The sequence below is a fragment of the Podarcis melisellensis genome (genome assembly GCF_964234715.1).
Source record: "Podarcis melisellensis genome assembly, chromosome: 1".
NCBI classification, from domain to species: domain Eukaryota; kingdom Metazoa; phylum Chordata; class Lepidosauria; order Squamata; family Lacertidae; genus Podarcis; species Podarcis melisellensis.
In genome coordinates, this window is record NC_138528.1 from 71,506,642 (window position 1) to 71,526,407 (window position 19,766).

At 41.5% G+C, this 19,766-nt stretch overlaps 2 protein-coding genes across 6 annotated transcripts in view; one reads left to right on the forward strand and one right to left on the reverse strand.

Moving 5' to 3' along the window:
- The window catches only part of KCNC1 (potassium voltage-gated channel subfamily C member 1), a 125,403-nt gene that overhangs the window by 103,270 nt on the left and 2,367 nt on the right, over positions 1-19,766 (forward strand). For 3 of the 5 annotated variants that reach the window (XM_081903874.1, XM_081903875.1, XM_081903876.1), the window contains exons 2-3: positions 3,703-4,636; positions 17,332-17,520. In XM_081903874.1, the coding sequence (XP_081760000.1) occupies positions 3,703-4,636; positions 17,332-17,520 (1,123 nt within the window). The remainder of the gene's footprint in view (positions 1-3,702; positions 4,637-17,331; positions 17,521-19,766) is intronic. The other 2 variants (XM_081903877.1, XM_081903878.1) reach the window with 1 other exon arrangement.
- Positions 8,390-19,766, reverse strand: part of SERGEF (secretion regulating guanine nucleotide exchange factor) — a 120,477-nt gene continuing 109,100 nt past the window's right edge. The window contains exon 12 of the mRNA XM_081904225.1: positions 8,390-14,932. The gene's annotated coding sequence lies outside the window, so the exon portion shown is untranslated. The remainder of the gene's footprint in view (positions 14,933-19,766) is intronic.

A 19,766-nucleotide genomic window follows, 5' to 3' on the forward strand; every position in this document is an offset into this window, starting at 1 on the left:
TAGGTGAGGGAGAAGCAAAAGATGGGTGTTGCTGGGAGGATAGCTTTGTTGCTATTTGTCACCCATAAGCCTGTTTTCTGCCTGTTTTGAGGCAGAAAAATTGGGTACAAATTAATATTAGTAATAGTAGTAGTAGTATTAAAACCCAGCTGTGGATTTTGGAAGAGTAACAAGGAGGGTTCAGCTACTAATCCTAAAGTGGCAAGAGCCATGCATTTCTTAACTTGTATTACTCCCAACTCTTTCCCAGAAGTACAGTTGCTAAGGCAGCTAGCCCATATCATATACCTGTGCTTTTAGATTTTTGCTAGGCAACACTTTATATTGTCCTTCTTAAATTTCTTCCCATTGCCCTCTGTTCCCCTTTCCAGTATTTGGAGATGAGTTTGAAATATTAGCCTATCCTCTAAAATGTCTATTGTTTCTCTCAGCCCATTTTTAATGCACAAAACAAACCTGTATGGGATGTTTGATAAGAGGTAGGTTGTGACTTTGCCCAACACCCTCTTGTGATCTTCAAGACTAGTTGAGGATTTGAACGAGGACTTCTCAGTCTAACACAAAGGTGGGTAAGATTTTTCAGGCCAAGGGCCGCATTGCCTTTTGGGCAGATGTCTGAGGGCCACATGCCAGTAGTGAGTGGGACCACAGATAAAAGCAGGGAGAGCAATAAATGGGATTTTGCCTTTGTACAGTAAGCTACCGCCCTCAAGGTAAGCAAAAGGCATTATCAGTGTTCAAGGACACAGTTCAGTCAAAGTCACTCAGTGACAGGTTTGACCTTTGGAGAGGGGCTGTGATATAGACAGAGTTTTGGGGGCCATATTGAGATACTTGGAAGACTCCATTTGGCCCTATCCCTGAGGTAACATTTGGCCTATTCTACCACACTGTGCATTGATCTTTCACTAGAAAATATTTGTGTTTCACATGTCACGGTGTCACTGCATACATAGTTCCACATTCTAGGATTTTTACTTCCCATTTCTGGGCAGTGTTGTAATAGGTGTGAATAAGTCTCTTTCTTTTTTTTGTTATCTTTGTTATTTCTATTTTTAAAACTGATAAATTGGGAAAGTTCTCGTGCAAGATGTACTAGTACTGGAGTAAAATATGAGTAATGCTTTTGTCACTAATGATTATATTGATACAGGCAGAAGCAGAAAAGATCAATATTTAGTAACCTTGGTGTCCTTGGGAGAATGTTATCACCTTCAGGAGATTTTAACAGTGCAGTAACATTAAAAAAAAAGATTAATTTACTTCTGAATGAATACTGCCATATTAATGAAGATAAAGTAATGGACCAGATATCATATTTGGGTGAAGAACTATTGAAGCCCATGAGAATTCGATCTGAAACCATTTTGTTCTCTCTCCCCCCCCCCCCAAGATAAGAAATACAAGAGAGGAATTTGAAGAGACACTTAGTAAATATGTGTTCTTGATATGTACAGGCCATTCTGCATTAGTGTCAGGTTTTGAATGTGTGTGGAGGGGGAGAAATAAATGATTAAAACTGAATTTCTATCTCAGAACCCTATGACCCTTCAGATCTGCTGGGACTCCAACTCCCACCCACCAGTCCCAGCCAGTATGGATAATAATCAGAGATGATGGGAACTGTAGTCTGGCAACATCTGGATGGTCACAACCTTCCCCCTCCCCGAGTGGAGCTTTAGTGGGGGAAGAGCCACAACTGAGTGGTAGAGCATCTGTTTTGCATACAAAAAGTCCCAGGTTCAATCCCTGCCATCTCCAGGTAGAACTGGGAATGCCCTGTCTGAAACCCTGGACAGACACTGCCAGCCAGTATAGACAAAACTGTGCTAGATGGACCAGTGGTCTAAGCAGCTTCCTATGTTCCTGTAGTTGGGAGAAAGGGTTGTCTGACCTCCATAGGAAACAAGGAGGAGCCAACAAGCCATGAATGGGAGGAGGGATTCCAGTGCTGCTATTTTAGCATCCAGGTACCTCTGGGATGCAAAACAGGGTTTTTTAATATCTACAGGGCTACTTCCTTTGTGTTGCCTACACCACTTGCATATAAGCCAGGACATTCCATGCGTGTGCAGTGAAGCTATTTGGCAATTTATGTGGGATATACATAAATGTGGATTATGGGCTTCTCCCAACCAGAAGAAAAAGGAACCCTATATTAGTGTGAAAACTCCCTGATAAAGCCTCCTATGGGAAATGTCAGGACTCTACAGGACTGTGGTACAAAGTCAGCCTCAATTCATATTCAGCAAAGTTTCTTCCGCCCTAAGTGATTCGTTCTACTTTGCAACTCTAAAAATAGGGCAATTGGGAGCTCTGTTCTGAGCCAGCCTTGATAGCCTGCTGCTCCTTATTTTATTTTGAAACTATTTGTTTTAGCAAAACTATACCTGCTTGCTTGGTCCTGATGCCACCCTTGGTTTGTCCTATTTACCTGTGTTACCTTCGCCAATGTACTTTAGATTCATTTTTTGGTTCAGTGAGTGACCGAGGAAACCAACCCCCCTCCCCCTCCATAGCTGGGCATGTGCATGTATCGAATGAGTGGAGATGACCATCTCCCCAGCTCTCAACTAAGCTGGCCTTCTAAAGTGGGAAGATGGTGGGACTTATCCAATCTGTGATACACTGGATTCTAGGCCAGCCTCCTTGTCACAACAGCATGGTGCCCTGTTCAGGCCCTTTTGCTGCATCAGCTGCATATTATTTCAGAATGTGCAGGAGATATCCTCTTTAGTACAGAATCTAAACATATACTTTTTCTGAAAAGAATTTGATTTTGAGATGCAGAGTGAAACAAAACACTAGGGCTGTGCCCTGTCTTGGGACAAATCCCAGATCCTGAACCAATCTGGGCTTGGCCCAGAGCAGGTCAAGACATCCCCAGATTGTCCTGGGTCAGGTCCACTCAGAGTACTCCAGAGCAGCCGGGTGACCCTGTGTTTAATCATATTTCTAAACCCTGATTAAACCTGTACAGTGGTACCTCGGGTTACATACACTTCAGGTTACATACGCTTCAGGTTGCACACTCCGCTAACCCAGAAATAGTACCTCGGGTTAAGAATTTTGCTTCAGGATGAGAACAGAAATTGTGGGGTGGCAGCAGGAGGCCCCATTAGCTAAAGTGGTGCTTCAGGTTAAGAACAGTGTCAGGTTAAGAACAGACCTCCAGAATTATTTAAGTACGTAACCAGAGGTACCACTGAAGTGAGTCACAAAGAGAGGGGGCGGAGGAGGAGACACAGCCTAAGAATCTCACTTGTTTGCCACCCCCTTGCCACTGACAATATGCTTAATTGGGCTTTTTAATCCTATTTAAGCAATTAGGGCTGTACAAGTCCCCTGATTCAGTTTGGATCTATATCAGGTCCAGGTTGTCCCATGATATGAGGCATCAAATAAGTCCCCAAACTACAGGGTATTGGCAGCTCTAGAAAATATTTTACAATGGAACAAGACAGTTCAATATAAGCTTCCGAAACTGTAGATAAGCCACTCCAATGATCATAAGCTAACTTGGCCATGGACCCTGTTGCTTTGCCAAATGGGTGTTGAGCACTTGCAGCCAGGCAGCGCCATTTCTACTGGTATTATTTTCTTTAATGTCTCACAATCAAATCTCTATATGCTTTGTGTTTTCCCCTCCTCACAAACAAACTTTACTGTCTAACAGCTTTCTCCTGTTTTCTCTCTCTACAGTATATCGCATTTGCCTCCCTCTTCTTCATTCTGGTTTCCATCACTACCTTTTGCCTCGAGACCCATGAGAGATTTAATCCCATCGTTAACAAGACGGAGACAGAAATTGTTGGGAATGATACCCACGTGCGCATCTATCGGGAGGCGGAGACAGAGGCCTTCCTAACCTACATTGAAGGGGTCTGCGTCGTTTGGTTTACTTTTGAGTTCCTAATGAGGGTCATTTTCTGCCCGAACAAGATGGAATTTATCAAAAACACCTTGAACATCATTGACTTTGTGGCCATTCTGCCTTTCTACTTGGAGGTTGGACTCAGTGGCCTGTCTTCCAAAGCTGCCAAGGACGTCTTGGGCTTCCTGCGAGTCGTCCGATTCGTACGAATCTTGCGAATTTTCAAGCTGACCCGCCACTTTGTAGGGCTGCGGGTCTTGGGTCATACCCTCCGTGCCAGCACAAACGAATTCTTGCTGCTCATCATCTTCTTGGCATTGGGCGTCTTAATCTTTGCCACAATGATCTACTACGCTGAGAGAATAGGTGCTAAACCCAATGATCCTAGTGCCAGCGAACACACACACTTTAAAAATATCCCCATTGGCTTCTGGTGGGCTGTTGTCACCATGACTACCCTGGGCTACGGAGACATGTATCCTCAGACTTGGTCAGGCATGCTGGTGGGGGCCCTGTGTGCACTTGCAGGCGTGCTGACCATTGCCATGCCTGTACCCGTCATTGTGAACAATTTCGGAATGTATTACTCCTTAGCTATGGCTAAGCAGAAGCTACCAAAGAAAAAAAAGAAGCATATCCCACGGCCGCCCCAGCTGGGATCCCCCAATTATTGTAAATCTGTCATAAACTCTCCACACCACAGTACTCAGAGCGACACATGCCCACTCGCCCAAGAAGAAATGTTAGAAATTAACAGAGCAGGTAGGAAACCTCTTAGAGGAATGTCCATCTGACCTTTAACCTCCATCCTTTGTAGAGATTGAAAGATTCAGTCAGACTGCTTTCTTAGCACAATGGGTAGCACATTATCCCATTACTGTCCCACCACCACACATGGAGCAATGTGTGGGACATACAGGTTGCAGGGACAAAATGGTACAGGAGAAGTTGACAAGTGAAACTTAGGAGAGCACGCTTTAGGAGCCTTAATATTGGTCCTGTTTAAAGGGACACTCAAAAGATTTTAAGAGTTAATACAGCTAGTGGAAGAATATTTTTTAGGAATTTACAGCTTATGTTTGCCAGGCTGCATTAATACATCACGATGGTTCCCATAAGCGAAATGCTTCCTGGCATACTGGGAGCCAAGGGCGCAGGTCATGCCCAGCAAAACAAGCACACACAAGTACACAATTCCCACACCCCCTGGATATTTTTCCCCCCACTTGTTCCTAGATGCTTTTTGAGTTGCAGAACACCATTTACGTTAGAGAAACCAGGTGCCTCCTTAAAGGATAAACTTACATCAATACATGCAGATTTCATGAGACAACCATGTATTTTTTTCAGATGGTTAGCCACCCATTAGAATGATAGCTTAGACTTCCCACAGAAACACAATGTGATTCAGAAGGGAACAAGGCTAAATGTAAGGGTGTTTATTCCACATCACGCGACCCGACCAGTTTTGTTACAAGTAGCGACATAATCAACATGGAAGCTTAGCATTTAGAGCTCTGAACAGGAGGAGCATCAATGCCTTCTCACAAAAGGTCCACAGTCTACAGCTCCTTCAACCCTCCTCACAGTAAAGGCTGACTGAAAAGGGGAGAACATTGACCATTTTGTGCAGACTTATTCTGAAGAGCCATGAGCGATAATCTCACAGGGTACTTTATTATGATTATTTGTTAATTATAGTGATAAATGACAGCAATAAGAAAATATTCCCAGTCAGACTAAACTATATTTCATATTAGTTCAACATTGGGGGTGGGGAATAAAAATACTAGTCATCATGGAATATATTATAATATCCCATGGCTAGTGGTTAGTTATGGGACTATCTCAGTTTTATGAGACTCCTCAAAGAGCACACAAAGTTACAGGGCTTTGATCTGATCACTTCAACCCCATAATCTACCTCTACCCATGGAATATCATTGACCAATTCTGTGGGGGGAAATAGTAGTTTTAAACATAATAAACACAAATTATTTTGGCCGGTGAAACAAGCATTGGTTGCAGCCATATGCAACCTTCAGCCTATTTTTAAAAGATACTTCCCATTGGGATATATTGCGATAAAAGTCATTTATACAGTGATTCATACTAAACTTTAGTAGTGAGGGATACGTTTAAGGAACCAGTTTATAATTATGATGGTCTTGCAGTATCATTTATACGTTTATTTATTTTTGGCGGAAAACTAATTTATCACTCCATGTGGGTGAAAAATCTCCTCTATCCATTTCATGGCCATGCATGTGGATGCTATTGAAAGAACACAAAAGAAGCGTGACTTTCCTTTGTGTGTGTGGCTTCACCAGTGCCAAATGCTGATTTTTTTTTTCAAGAGATGGGAAAGTGATGGCAGAAAATTAACTTTGTTCCTTTGCAGAACTCTGTAATATTCCATACAGATGGTAAAGAGCTTTCATTTTTGTCACTATATTTTGCTGTGGGTTTGTTTGTTTTGTTTTTGGTTAACCCTTTAGTTTGATTTAAAGACTTCCATTGCACCAGGCTGGCCACAATCCATGCAATGACTGCCTCTTTACTATTTTACCCTTTGCGCGCACACCTATGTGGTTTTTGCTGTCCATTCTCCTCAGGTTGCAAATGCTTATCACAATGCCATCACAAAGCAATGGAGCACCTTCTTCATGAGTAAATAGGAATGGTTTACGTTTCTGCGAAGTACGGAGGATAAGAGGACACTCATGAAGCAGCATGTCACATGCATCCAACTGCCCAATGAGATCGTGGCAAATTGTGTATCCATGGTGCAGTGTGGAACCACTGTGTTCTCATGAATGCTCTGAACTCACATGCAGTCCCTGTGCATAAAAAGTCCTGATGGCCACCTGTTATCTCTGGTGTGATTCTTCTTGTATGTGGGAAAGTATGAACCGAACTGCTCCAGGAGCCATTTGTCTGTGTGTGACTGGAGCAGCACTTAGGTGCAGCCCAGCTCACATGGAGGGGTCGCCATTCAGTCCTATACATGAGAAGGATCACATGGAGAAAAGATGTGGCCAGCTTGCATGTGTGAACCTTAATGCGTATCTGCTTGTCATCAGCTCCAGAGCCCATTTGTACTTTGTTTAATTCGGTTGGATTACAGGACCTACTCATTCATTTGGTGCAGCCTAAAGCAAAACGTGCATATTTTATTTGGGGGAGGGTTGTAAGGCATTGTGGTGAGGGGTTTATAATATTCAGGGACATTGTTGTTTTTCTCAAATTGGCACTGCACAACCCATTGTCTGCGTGCAAGTGGCCTGCTGCAGTCATCACTAGTAGACCACACTCAGACTTCTGACTGTTATTCCTAGGGGTTGGGCAGCACAGCACTTGGAGGAAAGGAGATGCCAAAGGGAATCTCATCTGGCTCAATACCAGGGATGGATAGTGCCAGCAATGAATGTTAAAAACAAAGCCAAAAGGTTTTTGCCTTCCAATACAAAGGAAGATACCATTCTTTCTTTATAAAGACTTCAACAGTGATCACTTGCTATCTGGTTCTGTAAATCATATAAGAACCAATTGCTAAACATTACAGAGTTCCTGGAGATGCAAACTTAATGAGTAGCCTGTACATGGCACATTAGTAACACTCTGACCAGCTTTAGTGTAGTTTCTAGTCTACTGTGAATCCAGAGTGGACTCTTTTGGTCTGGGTGTTAATAGACATATTGAATTAAATGTAAATAACCCCACCCAGCTGTCCTTACTGCCAGCACCAGTGAAATTACAGTGAAGAAGCACTTTCTAAGTGCCTACTCAGGTTCTCTGCACCCAAACCTTTATATGGAAAGAGCTACCATGTTAAGTTATATATATTCCCCTATTGAGTTTTTGAGTGGTACAGCTAAAACTCGCAGAATGCTGGAGAGAGTAATGTGGCCCCACCAGATCTCATAGAGAGGTCTGCAGGTGGAGAGAAGTATAGGCTGTAGTTTCATGCTTTCTGTACCTCAGAATTGCCTAAGTATATGTGTCTATAAGGCACGCAGGAATGAATTCAGCACTCAGAATCAACAGAATGACTTCTTTTTGCTTGTGCTGATTCAGCTAAGCTGAGCATGCAGATTCCTGTATGACAGTCTTGATCGCTGTGCCTTTGTGGCTCACTTAAAATTGGAACAACCAGTAATGCTACTGCATTGCACTACCTCATAAGTGATAGTTTACTTTAAGAATAAAATAACTGTTTTGCCTTATTGAAGGGTGATTCCTGACCATAGCTGCATATAAGTATAACCCCACAAAGTTAGTGGACGTAAAGGAATGTAGCAGTACATTGTGGAAAGGGCCCTAGCTCAGTGGCAAAGCGCATCATTTGCATGCAGAAGGTTGCATCACCAAGGTCTGGGGAAAACCTTCATCCAGAAACCTTTCAAAGCTGCCTAGTCTGTGTAGACAATGCTGAGCTAGATGGATCAGTGGTCTGACTTTGAATAAGGGAGCTGCCTCTCTTCCTGTATGTACATTTACCTATCTGTATTTTATTTCTAAACTTTTTATGGAAACTGGACTAGTTCCAGGCCTAAGGCCTAGCCCACACTTAACACACCATAGTCGGTGAAATCATTCCTGTGTTCAGGTTTGTAGTATGCTAATATAACAGGCATAATAGAGTCAGATTATTTTTTTCCCATTTGAAAATGAATTACAAAAATCAGCATGACCGTAGTAGAACCCCTACCTTTCCTGATGTCTCATCAGGACTGGGGGGAGAGATTATGCATCTCCATTATTTTTCTGGTCACTTAAAGTCACACAAGAGTATGCTCATTTCTGGGCCTTCAATTAAAAAAAAAAAGGCATGGAGATTTTAGTAACTTAGATTTGTGGGGTTTTCAGACTTAATCAGTGCTGAGATGTTAAAGAAACACACAGCTCTGAATCAGCATTACCACTCTGCCTGTGTTCTCTCAATAAAGAGTAGGAACAATCTTGAGGGTTTCTTTTTAGAATCAAGGGAGTATGAATTTTATGAAATAAATAAATGAATAACACTTCTACCTCCCCAACCCTCAACCTTTATTCCACCCACCCAGCCAGCCAGCCAGCCAAAAAACCTGGCACAGAACCTGCACCATCCTTTGAAAACCTTTGCTCATCCGGACCTAGTTTGACTACCTGGAATAAATTAAATAGTTTTTAAACTCAAAGTGCCAGGAGCTCCTTCAATATATTTCATATTTCAATACTTAATAGCAAAACAGTTCAGTGACCATACTGAACCTTCGCTTCCAGGGCTGAAACATAAATCTGCTGCTTGTGTTAAAGGAATTTTACATCAATGAGGTTTTATATCCTACTAGTTGATTTACCCCATGTGTAGTTAAGGGACAGAAGCTATTGTATTCTGAGCCCTTAACTATCAAAACTGGACAATTGTCTACCCATAGTTTGATGCTTTGCAAGGAGCACAGTGCAGCTAAGATATTTTACTGGCTGGTGTTAATGAGTATGAATGCCAGTCACCCAAATGAAATGAGCAGGTGGAAAATGAGGAGTTCTTCCTTGTGTGACATCCCACAAAGCCATTTGCCCACTGACAGTGGGGCAAATACAGATTACATTGACAACTATGACAAGCTATGACAGCTATGACCTTCTGCACTGAGGTAAATTGACATCACCGCAGGGTCTGACAAATTTTATTGGCTATAGGCAGAGCCAAGAAAATCATTTGCAAAATAGTGGTCTCACTGAAAGCTTTTCAGGGTTTTAAAAGAAATCAGTCCTTGCAATGCCTTTGCTTTTTTTTTACTTTTAAAAAAGTAAAAGCTGAAGACCTGATCATTTGAATTTTGGATACTGTAGTAAATCACTACTACATTACTGCTTATGCACAGAACAAATTCTGGCTGTTTATACAGCAACAAAAACAAACAAATGGGGTTTTTTGTGTGGAACTCAAGTCTTGGTGTACTTCTTACTATTTTATACATGATGTAAACTTCAACCAAAGTCTTTCTGTACTTGTTGCTTTCATAAAACAAAACCATTTCTGCCCTCGTGGTCCTTCACAGTCATCTCTGCTCCTTGAATGGCATACATTTCATATTCTACAGATCATCATATTGTAGTTATTTATTACCTAAGACTGAAACTCAAGTCAGAGGGTGGTGCTGTAAGATCTTAAGTGGTGGCTTGGAGAGGTAGCTTCTGCAATGATTATCTCTCCCTGCTATGTTAGGCAGCACAGTGAAATATCCCCAGATACCTGACCTGTTCTTTGACTATAGCATCCTACTATGAAACTACTATAATTTTAGTTTGATTTCATAGGTACAGTACTACTGTGAGTGAGGCTGTAAGTACTGCAAGACCACCTCTGGTTCTGAGGTACATTTTTGGAAGGAAAGTGCTTCCAGGAACAACATTTTTTTCAGGATTGCACCTTTCCAGAGTCACCTGTCAAAGAAAGACTGCCTGACCTTCACATTTTGACCCCTTGTCTCCAGATTTCAGTAAACCAACATGTCACCTCACTCCAAGAAACAGTGCCTCTAAATGGTGGTATTGTCTAGGAGGGAGGTCACAGCGTTGGCCAATAAGGTTTGTGAGAGATTATTCCCTGAAGTACCTTTATTGAGACCTACACTTCCTGGAGGGATCCAGTCCAACACTTTGGTGAGTAAATACTCACAGGTAGGTTGGGTTTAAGGGCCTCTGGGTTTAGCATGCTAAGCTAAATTCTGCCAGCATAAAGTCTATGGTATGCAGATGACATCAAAGTGCATTTTAAAATATACAAAAAAAATATAAGGCTTTAAAAAAATGACAGCACTGATAAAAACTCTATGTATATATTACATTAAAACTGTAAAGTTTTGGGATAGCTAAAAATCAACGCAATTGCTGTGTAGTAACAAATTAAGTTTTTTACATGTTCTTCATGTTTCTCTTTTTCTCTCTCTCTCTTTCTCACTATTTGTTTTTTTCTTACTGTATGTTGCTTGCAACTTATATATGTTACAGACTGTCACATTTTATATTCTGATGTTTTTCTTCAATTCCTATCAACCTGAGCTCCATGTTGGGCAACAGAGGACATTAGAATACAGTTCATTAAATCAAAACAACAAGGGATGTCACAGACTAGGTAAACTCCATTGAGGTTGTGACACACAAAACCTGATGCAAAAGGTATTAATGCCCAAAGAAAAAAAAGTAAGTACTTGATGCGACATGGCACTAACTGGCTAAGTTGCTCTCTTTAGTACTGTCTGCATGGAAAACAAGTTAATTTGCATTGCTCTCCAGCAGAAAATTTCAAGAACATATTGGCTGAACAATAATCTCGCTCCTGGTTTCAAAATCACTTACACCATAGCTTTTGTCAAACTCTAACTCTCCCAGCTGTACTTACATCCATATTCTCTCCAAGCTGTCATCTCATCATCTCATCATTACCTGTCTGTGGTTTACTGTATCTTCCTCTGTAATTCTTCTGTGTTATAATCTATGATCGATGTAGCCCTTGTGTGCTGGTAACCCATCCTTAAATCTGTTTACTTGGAAGTGAGCCCCATTGTCTTCCAATGGAACTTACTTGCAAGAAAGTGTGCATAGTTAGAATTGGAATGTGTCATCACCATTCAAAGGCAAACAACGGAACATGGGGTTTTGTCCTTTTGAATCCCTCCCAAGCTCTGGCATACATAAATATCCAGTGTTCATCTTTGAACATGGTCTCGTGCACAAACCAAATGGGATATTTTGCTGAATTAGAGCCTGCCTGAAAACACACATTTTATTTTCTACAAAGTAAATCTTCAGAGAACAATCAATTTACAGGTAGTTTTGTGTTCAAGTCTCAGGAGAAAAATCTTGGGTTTATGTCCTCATTCTCCTTTGGTGTATATTTGCAAGCATTGTTTTGCATGAAGAAGAGAAAATACGTTATATATAACTACATAAATGGAGAGCGGGGACTGGGGGAGCAAAAAGTATTTACAGTTCAGCCAGACAGCATTATAAATCCTAAATAATACACAGAGAGACCACATTCCCACCAAATATTTAAAGCACTGTGATACCACTTTAAACAGGCAAGACTGTAATTTATTAAGGGTACGAAGAATTGTTAATAGGCCCCTATTCCCCAGCATATACAAACTACAATTCACAGAGTGATTTAACAATTAATCCTTTTTTACAGGAACCTTGGAACTGTAGCTCTGTGAGGGGAAGAGAGGTCTTCCGACAACTCTCAGCATCCTTATAAAACTACAGCTCCCAGAATTCCTTAGAGGAAGCAATGACTGTTTATAGTAATATAGTGGTGAGAATTTGACCAAAGTGTGTAGCCTCACACTTTACAAAAGCTAGGCAAGTAGTTGGTTGAATCACCATTTTATTATTTTTAAATAAGCTTTTTACATCATAGGTCTAGTATTTATGTTTTGAAGCTGATAGGGAAGCAACCTGCCCTCAGTTTATTATGGTGCAAAACAGAGGTTAATACTCTTAAGAACTCTGTAATTACTCAGCATGCCTAAGAGATACAGGATCAGTTTTAGATTGATTGATTAATCTGAACTTTTAGCTCTCATCAAAAATTCAGTGGGACTTATTCCTGGTCAAGTGAGGGTGGGATTGCAGCCTCAACCTCAAGCTTCTAAAGGTTAGGATTCAACTCAAGAGGGCTTCTGCTTGCACAAGGGAACTTTCCCCATCTCCTCACCCTGGGCACCCCCACAACCAGAAATTGGCTTGGAGGGATCAGGAGAAACCCCCCCCCCCACCTGCCCAGAACAGCTTATGGGGGGAAGAGAAGATGACTTGTTCCATTTGTCAAGCCAAAATGGTTGTTCTGACATCATGATCATCTTAGTGCAATGTTGAATTCCTCCCAAAGGGTGGTATTCAACTAAGTTTTACTCAGAATAGCCTCACTGAAATGAATGAACATGAGTAAGTTAGGTCCATTTATTTATGAATAAAACTTAGCTGAATGCATCCCAAAGAACCATAGCGGGCATAACTTTGCACTATGTTGATCATTCTGACAGGGCATGGCCAAGGGAAGCCCTGTTGCACAAGCAGAACTCCTTGTGTAGGCTTCCGCTAATAGGACTTATTAATTGAATCCTACATTAAACTCCATTTTTTAATTCCCCCACCAACTTCCCATATTATTTAAATTGAAGACACTAATAAAACTTGATTGTGGCACATATTCCAAGGTTATCATGGCTTGGACAAAACAGTCAAATGATGGTTTGACATTTGTCTGAGCCGTAGGGTCATGAACTTCCCTTACACTAGAGCTTTCCAAACTTTTCATGTAGGTGACACACTTTTTAGACATGCATCATTTTGCAACACAGTAATTCAGTTTTACAACCAAACCAGAGGTTAAACGTAACCCTTATAACAGCATTTGTGTGACACACCTGCACAGTGCAGCTAGCACACTAACATGTCACAACACACAGTTTGGAAAGCTCTGCTTTACACACTTCAATTCCTTCCCTGACTTCCTGGTTTAGCCAAACTATAGTTTGACATTACTTCTGAGTCAGCAATCTGTGCATCTGGAAGGAAAGCACCAACCATAGTTTGCAATTTTTTATTTAATATCAGCCTATCATTTGCCTGAATTATGTCAGGAGGAAATGGAGGAGGAGAAGGGTGTCCTGGAATATGTTTTCCTAAATATGTCAAGTCTTTGACACAGAATGTTGCGCCAGAATTTTATACTTTTCACTGAATAAATTGCTTATCATTGTTTGGCCCCTTGAAATAAATTCTGGGTTAAGGGAAAGCTCATCTTAATACAACTTTACCATTACTGCTTGACCATGTAACAGAAACCTTCTGAATTTCTGAACACAACCACGTACAGAGGTGCCCCTCACCCAGCTTTAATTCTTTAGGAGAGAAGACAAACACCACCCATTCAAGGATAGTGCATATCAGGTTAATCCCTGGCTATTGCACCAATGCTAATTGTGTCCCTCAGCCAGGGTTGGAATTTGCTTATGAGCAATTCAGTGAGACAGGGAGTAAAGCATAACCAGTGATGAATGCAACAAACTCAGTGAATCAATTGGTTTATTGGCGTACCATACTTCACTTGCATTTTGGAATAAAGTTCATAGTTACCAACTCAGGGCAGGTGAAGAAGATCTTGTCATCTTCCCCTTCAGCAAAATTATCCCCAAATCAACAACTCCTACCATATCTAGAACATTACATGTGATATATATTTACAAATAAATGCTTAATGTGAGCCCCCCAATCTTTTTTGAAGGGAAGGGCTTGCATGAAATATATATAACACGCTATGTTACATGCTGTATGTTGGGATAGAAGAATGCTATTAATCCTTTCCCCTAGCCTCCAATACACACAAATGCAGCACATGTGTGGCAGTTGCACATGATAAGATGCTTCCTTGGTTTGCTCATTTTGATAAATTACCACTCAGTTGTTCTCTTGTAGTATTATGTTTTAACTATAGGAAGCTTCATCTGTAATAGAATTCTGTATTATGTTCCTTGAGTGCTTTGTTTGGCTTTCGTAGGGGATTCCGGAGTGTCCATTAAATGTTATTATAAGGCCATAAGCCACACTAGGTGCTTCCTAGGTATACCTTTATGAGGACCCAAACTTCCCCCAAACCCAAGAGTCACTTTTCAATTTGAGGACATTAACAGAAACATAGTAACCACAATCTGCATTATTTATGCCATAGGCACAATTGATGCAAGCAAATTGGCATGCAGCAGGGACTGGGAAGCCAGATGTTGTTGGATTTCAATTCCCATCCGCTCCAGCCAGAATGGCCAAGTGGAATGATGGGAGTTGGAAGTTCAACATCTGGAAGGCTACAGGTTCTCTATCCCTGGCATGAAGGTTGATGAGAGCTCATATGCAGCAGTGTCCAATTACATTCAGATAGTTATGGATCAGCTGTTTGTGTTTGCTAATGCACAACAGCTCAAACTCACTTTTCAGTAGAAAAAGATGAAATTGCTGCTCAATGCAATGTTTCTGTTTCCATATTATCTTTGTCTTCCAGATATCAAACTAAAAAAAAAAAAAATGCATTAGAAAAGTTGCATTAGAAAAGTTACAGGTGCTGTGGTACATCTTCAGGATGGTCACTCCCTGGTTGCATTTAGTTAGCACTTTGTCAATTCCTCCAACTCTTTCATTCAGGCCCCATCAGAAGCACTGACAATTTGTTGCCCAGCATGGGCCATGCAGCGAGTATGGTAGGTGTAGTATTATGAGAATGCAATGAGCAAAGGAATTTTCCCAAGGTATCGGGTCCTTTCCCTACCCATTACACTTATTGTGTGTCAAGACCCCGAAACCACCCCCTCGATGGTGAATAAAACACAAGGACGGAACTTTATTGGTTACAGAATGTGAGCAGTATTGGCTTAGGCATTGGATTGACTCGACTATATCTGACTCCTGCCCATCACGCAGGGAGTCCAGTAAGGGTCAACCACTGGTAGGGGTGCCCCGTCAATGCAAACCAACTCGAGCTGCCCCAGGGATCCCGAAGGGGTTGTGGCATGGCCCTAGCCCCGCCCCGGGCTTTGGACAAGATCCACCCCCCCAGATTCCTTTAACGGAATACCCATAAGCTTGGAGGTGCAGGTGATGGCCACACCTTCCCTCCCCCATCATAAGATCAACCAATGCCTAACTGCCAACCCTTACAAAGTTGTGACAATTGCTACAAGGTAGGCGAAAACCAAATGGCCCATGCCAATTTGCCAAGTGGAAATATTCCTACCAGGCCCCTCAACGGCGACCAACCAAGGTCCATAGCAAGGCCAATATTGACATGTGCAAATTAGGGAGGGAGGGAGGGAGATTGAAGAAACGAGCCGAGAGGAAGCTCTCTAGCTCACGCCTTGGTTTAAATGGGGCCCAGCCACGCCTCCCCAGTCAGTGGATTGGCTGGCTGGTCGATGACATGGCCAGGAACCTCCTGGTGATGCGGTTCTTTGTCCCCCCGCCCCTGGAGGGAGTGGGTGGCCATGTGGTCCACCGCAACTCCTCCCTACAGTGAAGTGGAGCAGATTTGCATAAGTGGATTCAGAACTCCCCTTCATCTCTAAAGCTGACAAATTAAAGAGCTGTTTGTACGAATAGAACTAAGAAACCTTACAATGCTGTTTATGTACATCCTGCTCTTCAAATTATAAAGAGCAACAATGGTTGGCTAGTTAATTCATATCAAATATCTTTGATTGTTCTGTGCTCTCTTTTATCCCTCTGGGTTGATTTTATTAATCACTCTCTGCGAGCTAGTGAAAGCTACGAAGTGTCTTGAGCAAGGTATATTGATTGTTGACATCTATCGTGAGCAAGGAATATTGATCTGTCATGGGAATCGTTGTTCTATACACTGCCCCTTTAATTTAAACTCTATAGAATCACCTGCCATGTCTGTCCAATTATCTTTATGTAATAAGCATTGTGCAACCGAGGCTTTGAATGCTGCAGCTATCTGTGCTACGCCACTCAAAAGAAAGGGTTTACATTTATGCCTGGTGATCCCTCTATGGCCAAAACATTCCAACTGAACTGTGCCATATTCCAAGTATATATTCAATATATGCTTTGCACTTTAAAATGTTAGAAGAGCACTTTAAACTGCTTTGAGATTGTGAAGCAAGTCACACAGAGGAAAAAGTCTGTTCTCATGGAAACATGTTGATTGAAATGGACACATTTAAAAGCCATCTATTATCATCTGCAATGTACGTTTGTTTTCAAATCCCATCAGCTGCTTGATTATCTTGAGGTACCATCCTGTGCTGCCGTTGCAAAAGGCAAAAAAAAAGTATGTCTTTGAAGACAACTTCAGCAAATGGATTTTTATTGTAAAGAATCCATGTTCTGCTGTCATATCCCATTGTGTCCTCTGTGTGCATCTGTCTTAAATGTGTGCCACCATTTTGTGTAAACCAAAATGGAAACAAATCAGAAGCAACTTGTGTAAGGATTATTTCCTGAGAAATGCACCACAACAGGTTTAAATCAGCAAAGCTAGAATGCCACAAAAACAAAACAAAAAAAGAATCATCATCAGTGCCAGTCTCCAAAGTTGTTGAGTTCTAGGAAGTTTATTGAGAAACAGAAAATTTGGGTGCCATCTTCCATCATGCTAAATATAATCACGTTTCTAATTGCAGACCTGCTCACAGAGCTAGGAGCCAAAGCTACCCTGTTTCTAACAAGCTAACATTCTGTTTTCCCCTTTCACTCTTTTCCTTTTCGGAAAAAAAGAAAAGAAAAGAAATTTCATTTGGTGCGCTGCACACCTCCAACATACCTAGGGCAAATGTGCTACTTTTTTTTTCCTTTTTCTATCTCACCTTTTAGCTGTTGAACCCTACCAACAGATTTCGTTCTGATAAAACCATTCTTAGTGTTTCAATAGCCTTCTGCTTATATGTTTGAAGATTCGAAACTGAATGGGGAGGTGGCCAAGGCGGCGCTGGCAAATGAAGACTGCCCCCACATAGACCAGGCTATGTCACCCGAGGAAGGCCTGCCCTTTACCCGTTCTGGCACTCGGGAGAGATATGGACCTTGCTTCCTCTTATCAACCGGGGAATATCCCTGCCCGCCTGATGGAGGAATAAGAAAGGGTATGTAGATGAGGTCCTGTAATCACATAGATAGTAACATAGTTTAAGAGATAAAGTACTTACTGATAAGTAGTGAGCTTGTTTTAGATCCTGGCTTCTTGTGCTACAATAACAGCCTGATGCCTGCATTTTAAGTTACTAATCTGGGCTAGGAACAGTGGTTCCCAAACTCTTTAATCTGTGTGCCCTTTGCAAATTATTTCATCTAGTGTGCAAATCTAGCATTCACCTGCACCAGCCCCCAAGACCTTAGCTGCCACACAAGGCTTCACAGCTCAATCTTCTTTCCACCTTCCTATTGCAATTGCTGTGGGACAACATGGTTCCAACTCTTTCACCTGCTACAAAACCTCTTTAAGCTCTCACCTTCTCTTTATTCTGTACCCCCCCCCCATTTCATGTGTGGCAGGTGAAGGGGAGGAGGCAATTCAAACATGCTCAGCAGAATTTCCAGAAGGTCACTTGTAGGTCACTTGTAGAGGCCTTTAACAAATGTCATGCAAGGAGCGATCACTTGGCATGATAAGTTTTGTTGTTTTACATTTTCTCTGGCAAGTGCTCATGTGCCCCTAAGGGTGCAGGTACCAGTTTGGGAACCACTGAGTGGGGAGGGAAGCAAAAATAAAACAATGTTTGTGACAGTGTCAAGCAGCTTAGTCTTCCTTGTTGGTTTATTTCAGCAAGTGCCGATAGAGAGTAGTTAGCAGTATCCCTAATCTATTCCAGTTTCTTCCCCAAGGAATGTGAGAGACTCACTGATCTGAATAATCCAGGAATGACAGCTATTTAGAAAGTGCGGGCATCTTAAGACAATTGTTTGGCCATCTCTTATCCATATACAACACATAACATTAAACTCTAGCCCATTCAGCTTTCATAACTCAGTAAGAATGGCCACCACTCCATGAAGACAGTGTTATGCTCTCCTTTGGCTCCCACGTTCATTTGCCTTGACCACGGTTAGCATTCCTTATTGTGGCCTGTTGCCAATCTCCCTGAATATTTTCACGAAACTTTTATGACCGTATCGACTGTACCTACTACTGAAATAAAAACAAGAGCATTTTAAATATATACATATCTATATCTATATAAGGAGAGGGAAGCAGACCATGGCTTATTTAAGCGGATGAACTGATGATGGTGAAAATGCAAACAAATTAATACTCACCCTAAGAGATTATCATGCTTAGATATGTAAAACATATCATTTAAATCCATTTCAGTGTAGTATACATACGCCCTGGTCTGATAACTCCAGCATGTGGACGGAGGCTCCGATGTGCCTGTGGAGCTTTCTGTGAATGGTTGCCGAATACTCTTGTTCCCATAGAAGAGCATGCCAAGTTTTGGGTGTCCCCCACCAAAAACAACAACAATGAATTGTGGCCATAGAGTGTAACACTGCATATTGACCAACTGCAAATATGGTAGGGTGAAATCCATGGCACAGGGTCGTACTCTACAGAAACTGTAGGATGTATTGCATGTCGGTAGGGGGAGACTATGAATAAATGCCAGTTGTAGAAATAGAGCAGCTGTAATTCTAACTTCAAAGCCTATTGATGATAAGATATAGTAGGATAATTGTACTTTCATTTGAAAGTATCTCTGCTGAAAATTCCCTTTGTAGCAAAGTGTTTTATATCTGATTCTGTATTGGATAGGTGTTGGCCACTTTCATTCAACTGGAGTCTTCTTCTTCTTTTGGTTCTTGCTTCAGTGTATTCTGAGACTTCTGCAAAGTGTCATCTCACTGGGGATTTTTTTTAAAAAGTGTAGTCCCATGATGCACCTCAACAAGAACCAGGCTCTGCCTGTTGACTGAAAGTAGAGCCAGCTAACTAAAGAAGTATAAAATGTCAGCATATTGTTGGCCTGTTTGAGGGGTGGGAGGGTGTGTATATATACCTTTTGTGTTCCAACCAAATTTCATTTCCTAGATTGTCTTACTGTCTATAATTTGCTGAGCTGTTTTGTGCATGTCTAAAAACTGGCAGAGGGGAAAGGAAAACAAATGCATGCAACAATACTGGTAAACAAACTGAGTAGTATCTCTATAGCAACATAATAACTGCTTTTGCTTTCGGATGGGCTTTTATGTTATAAAGACATCTTTTTAGGGGGCCCAACCTTCAGATAATGTGATATGTAGCTATACAGAACATGGGATGTTTATTTCTTCCAGCTGCTTTATGGCATTGCCTACATTATAGTAGAGGGTTTCCATCCAAGGGAAAGGAGGT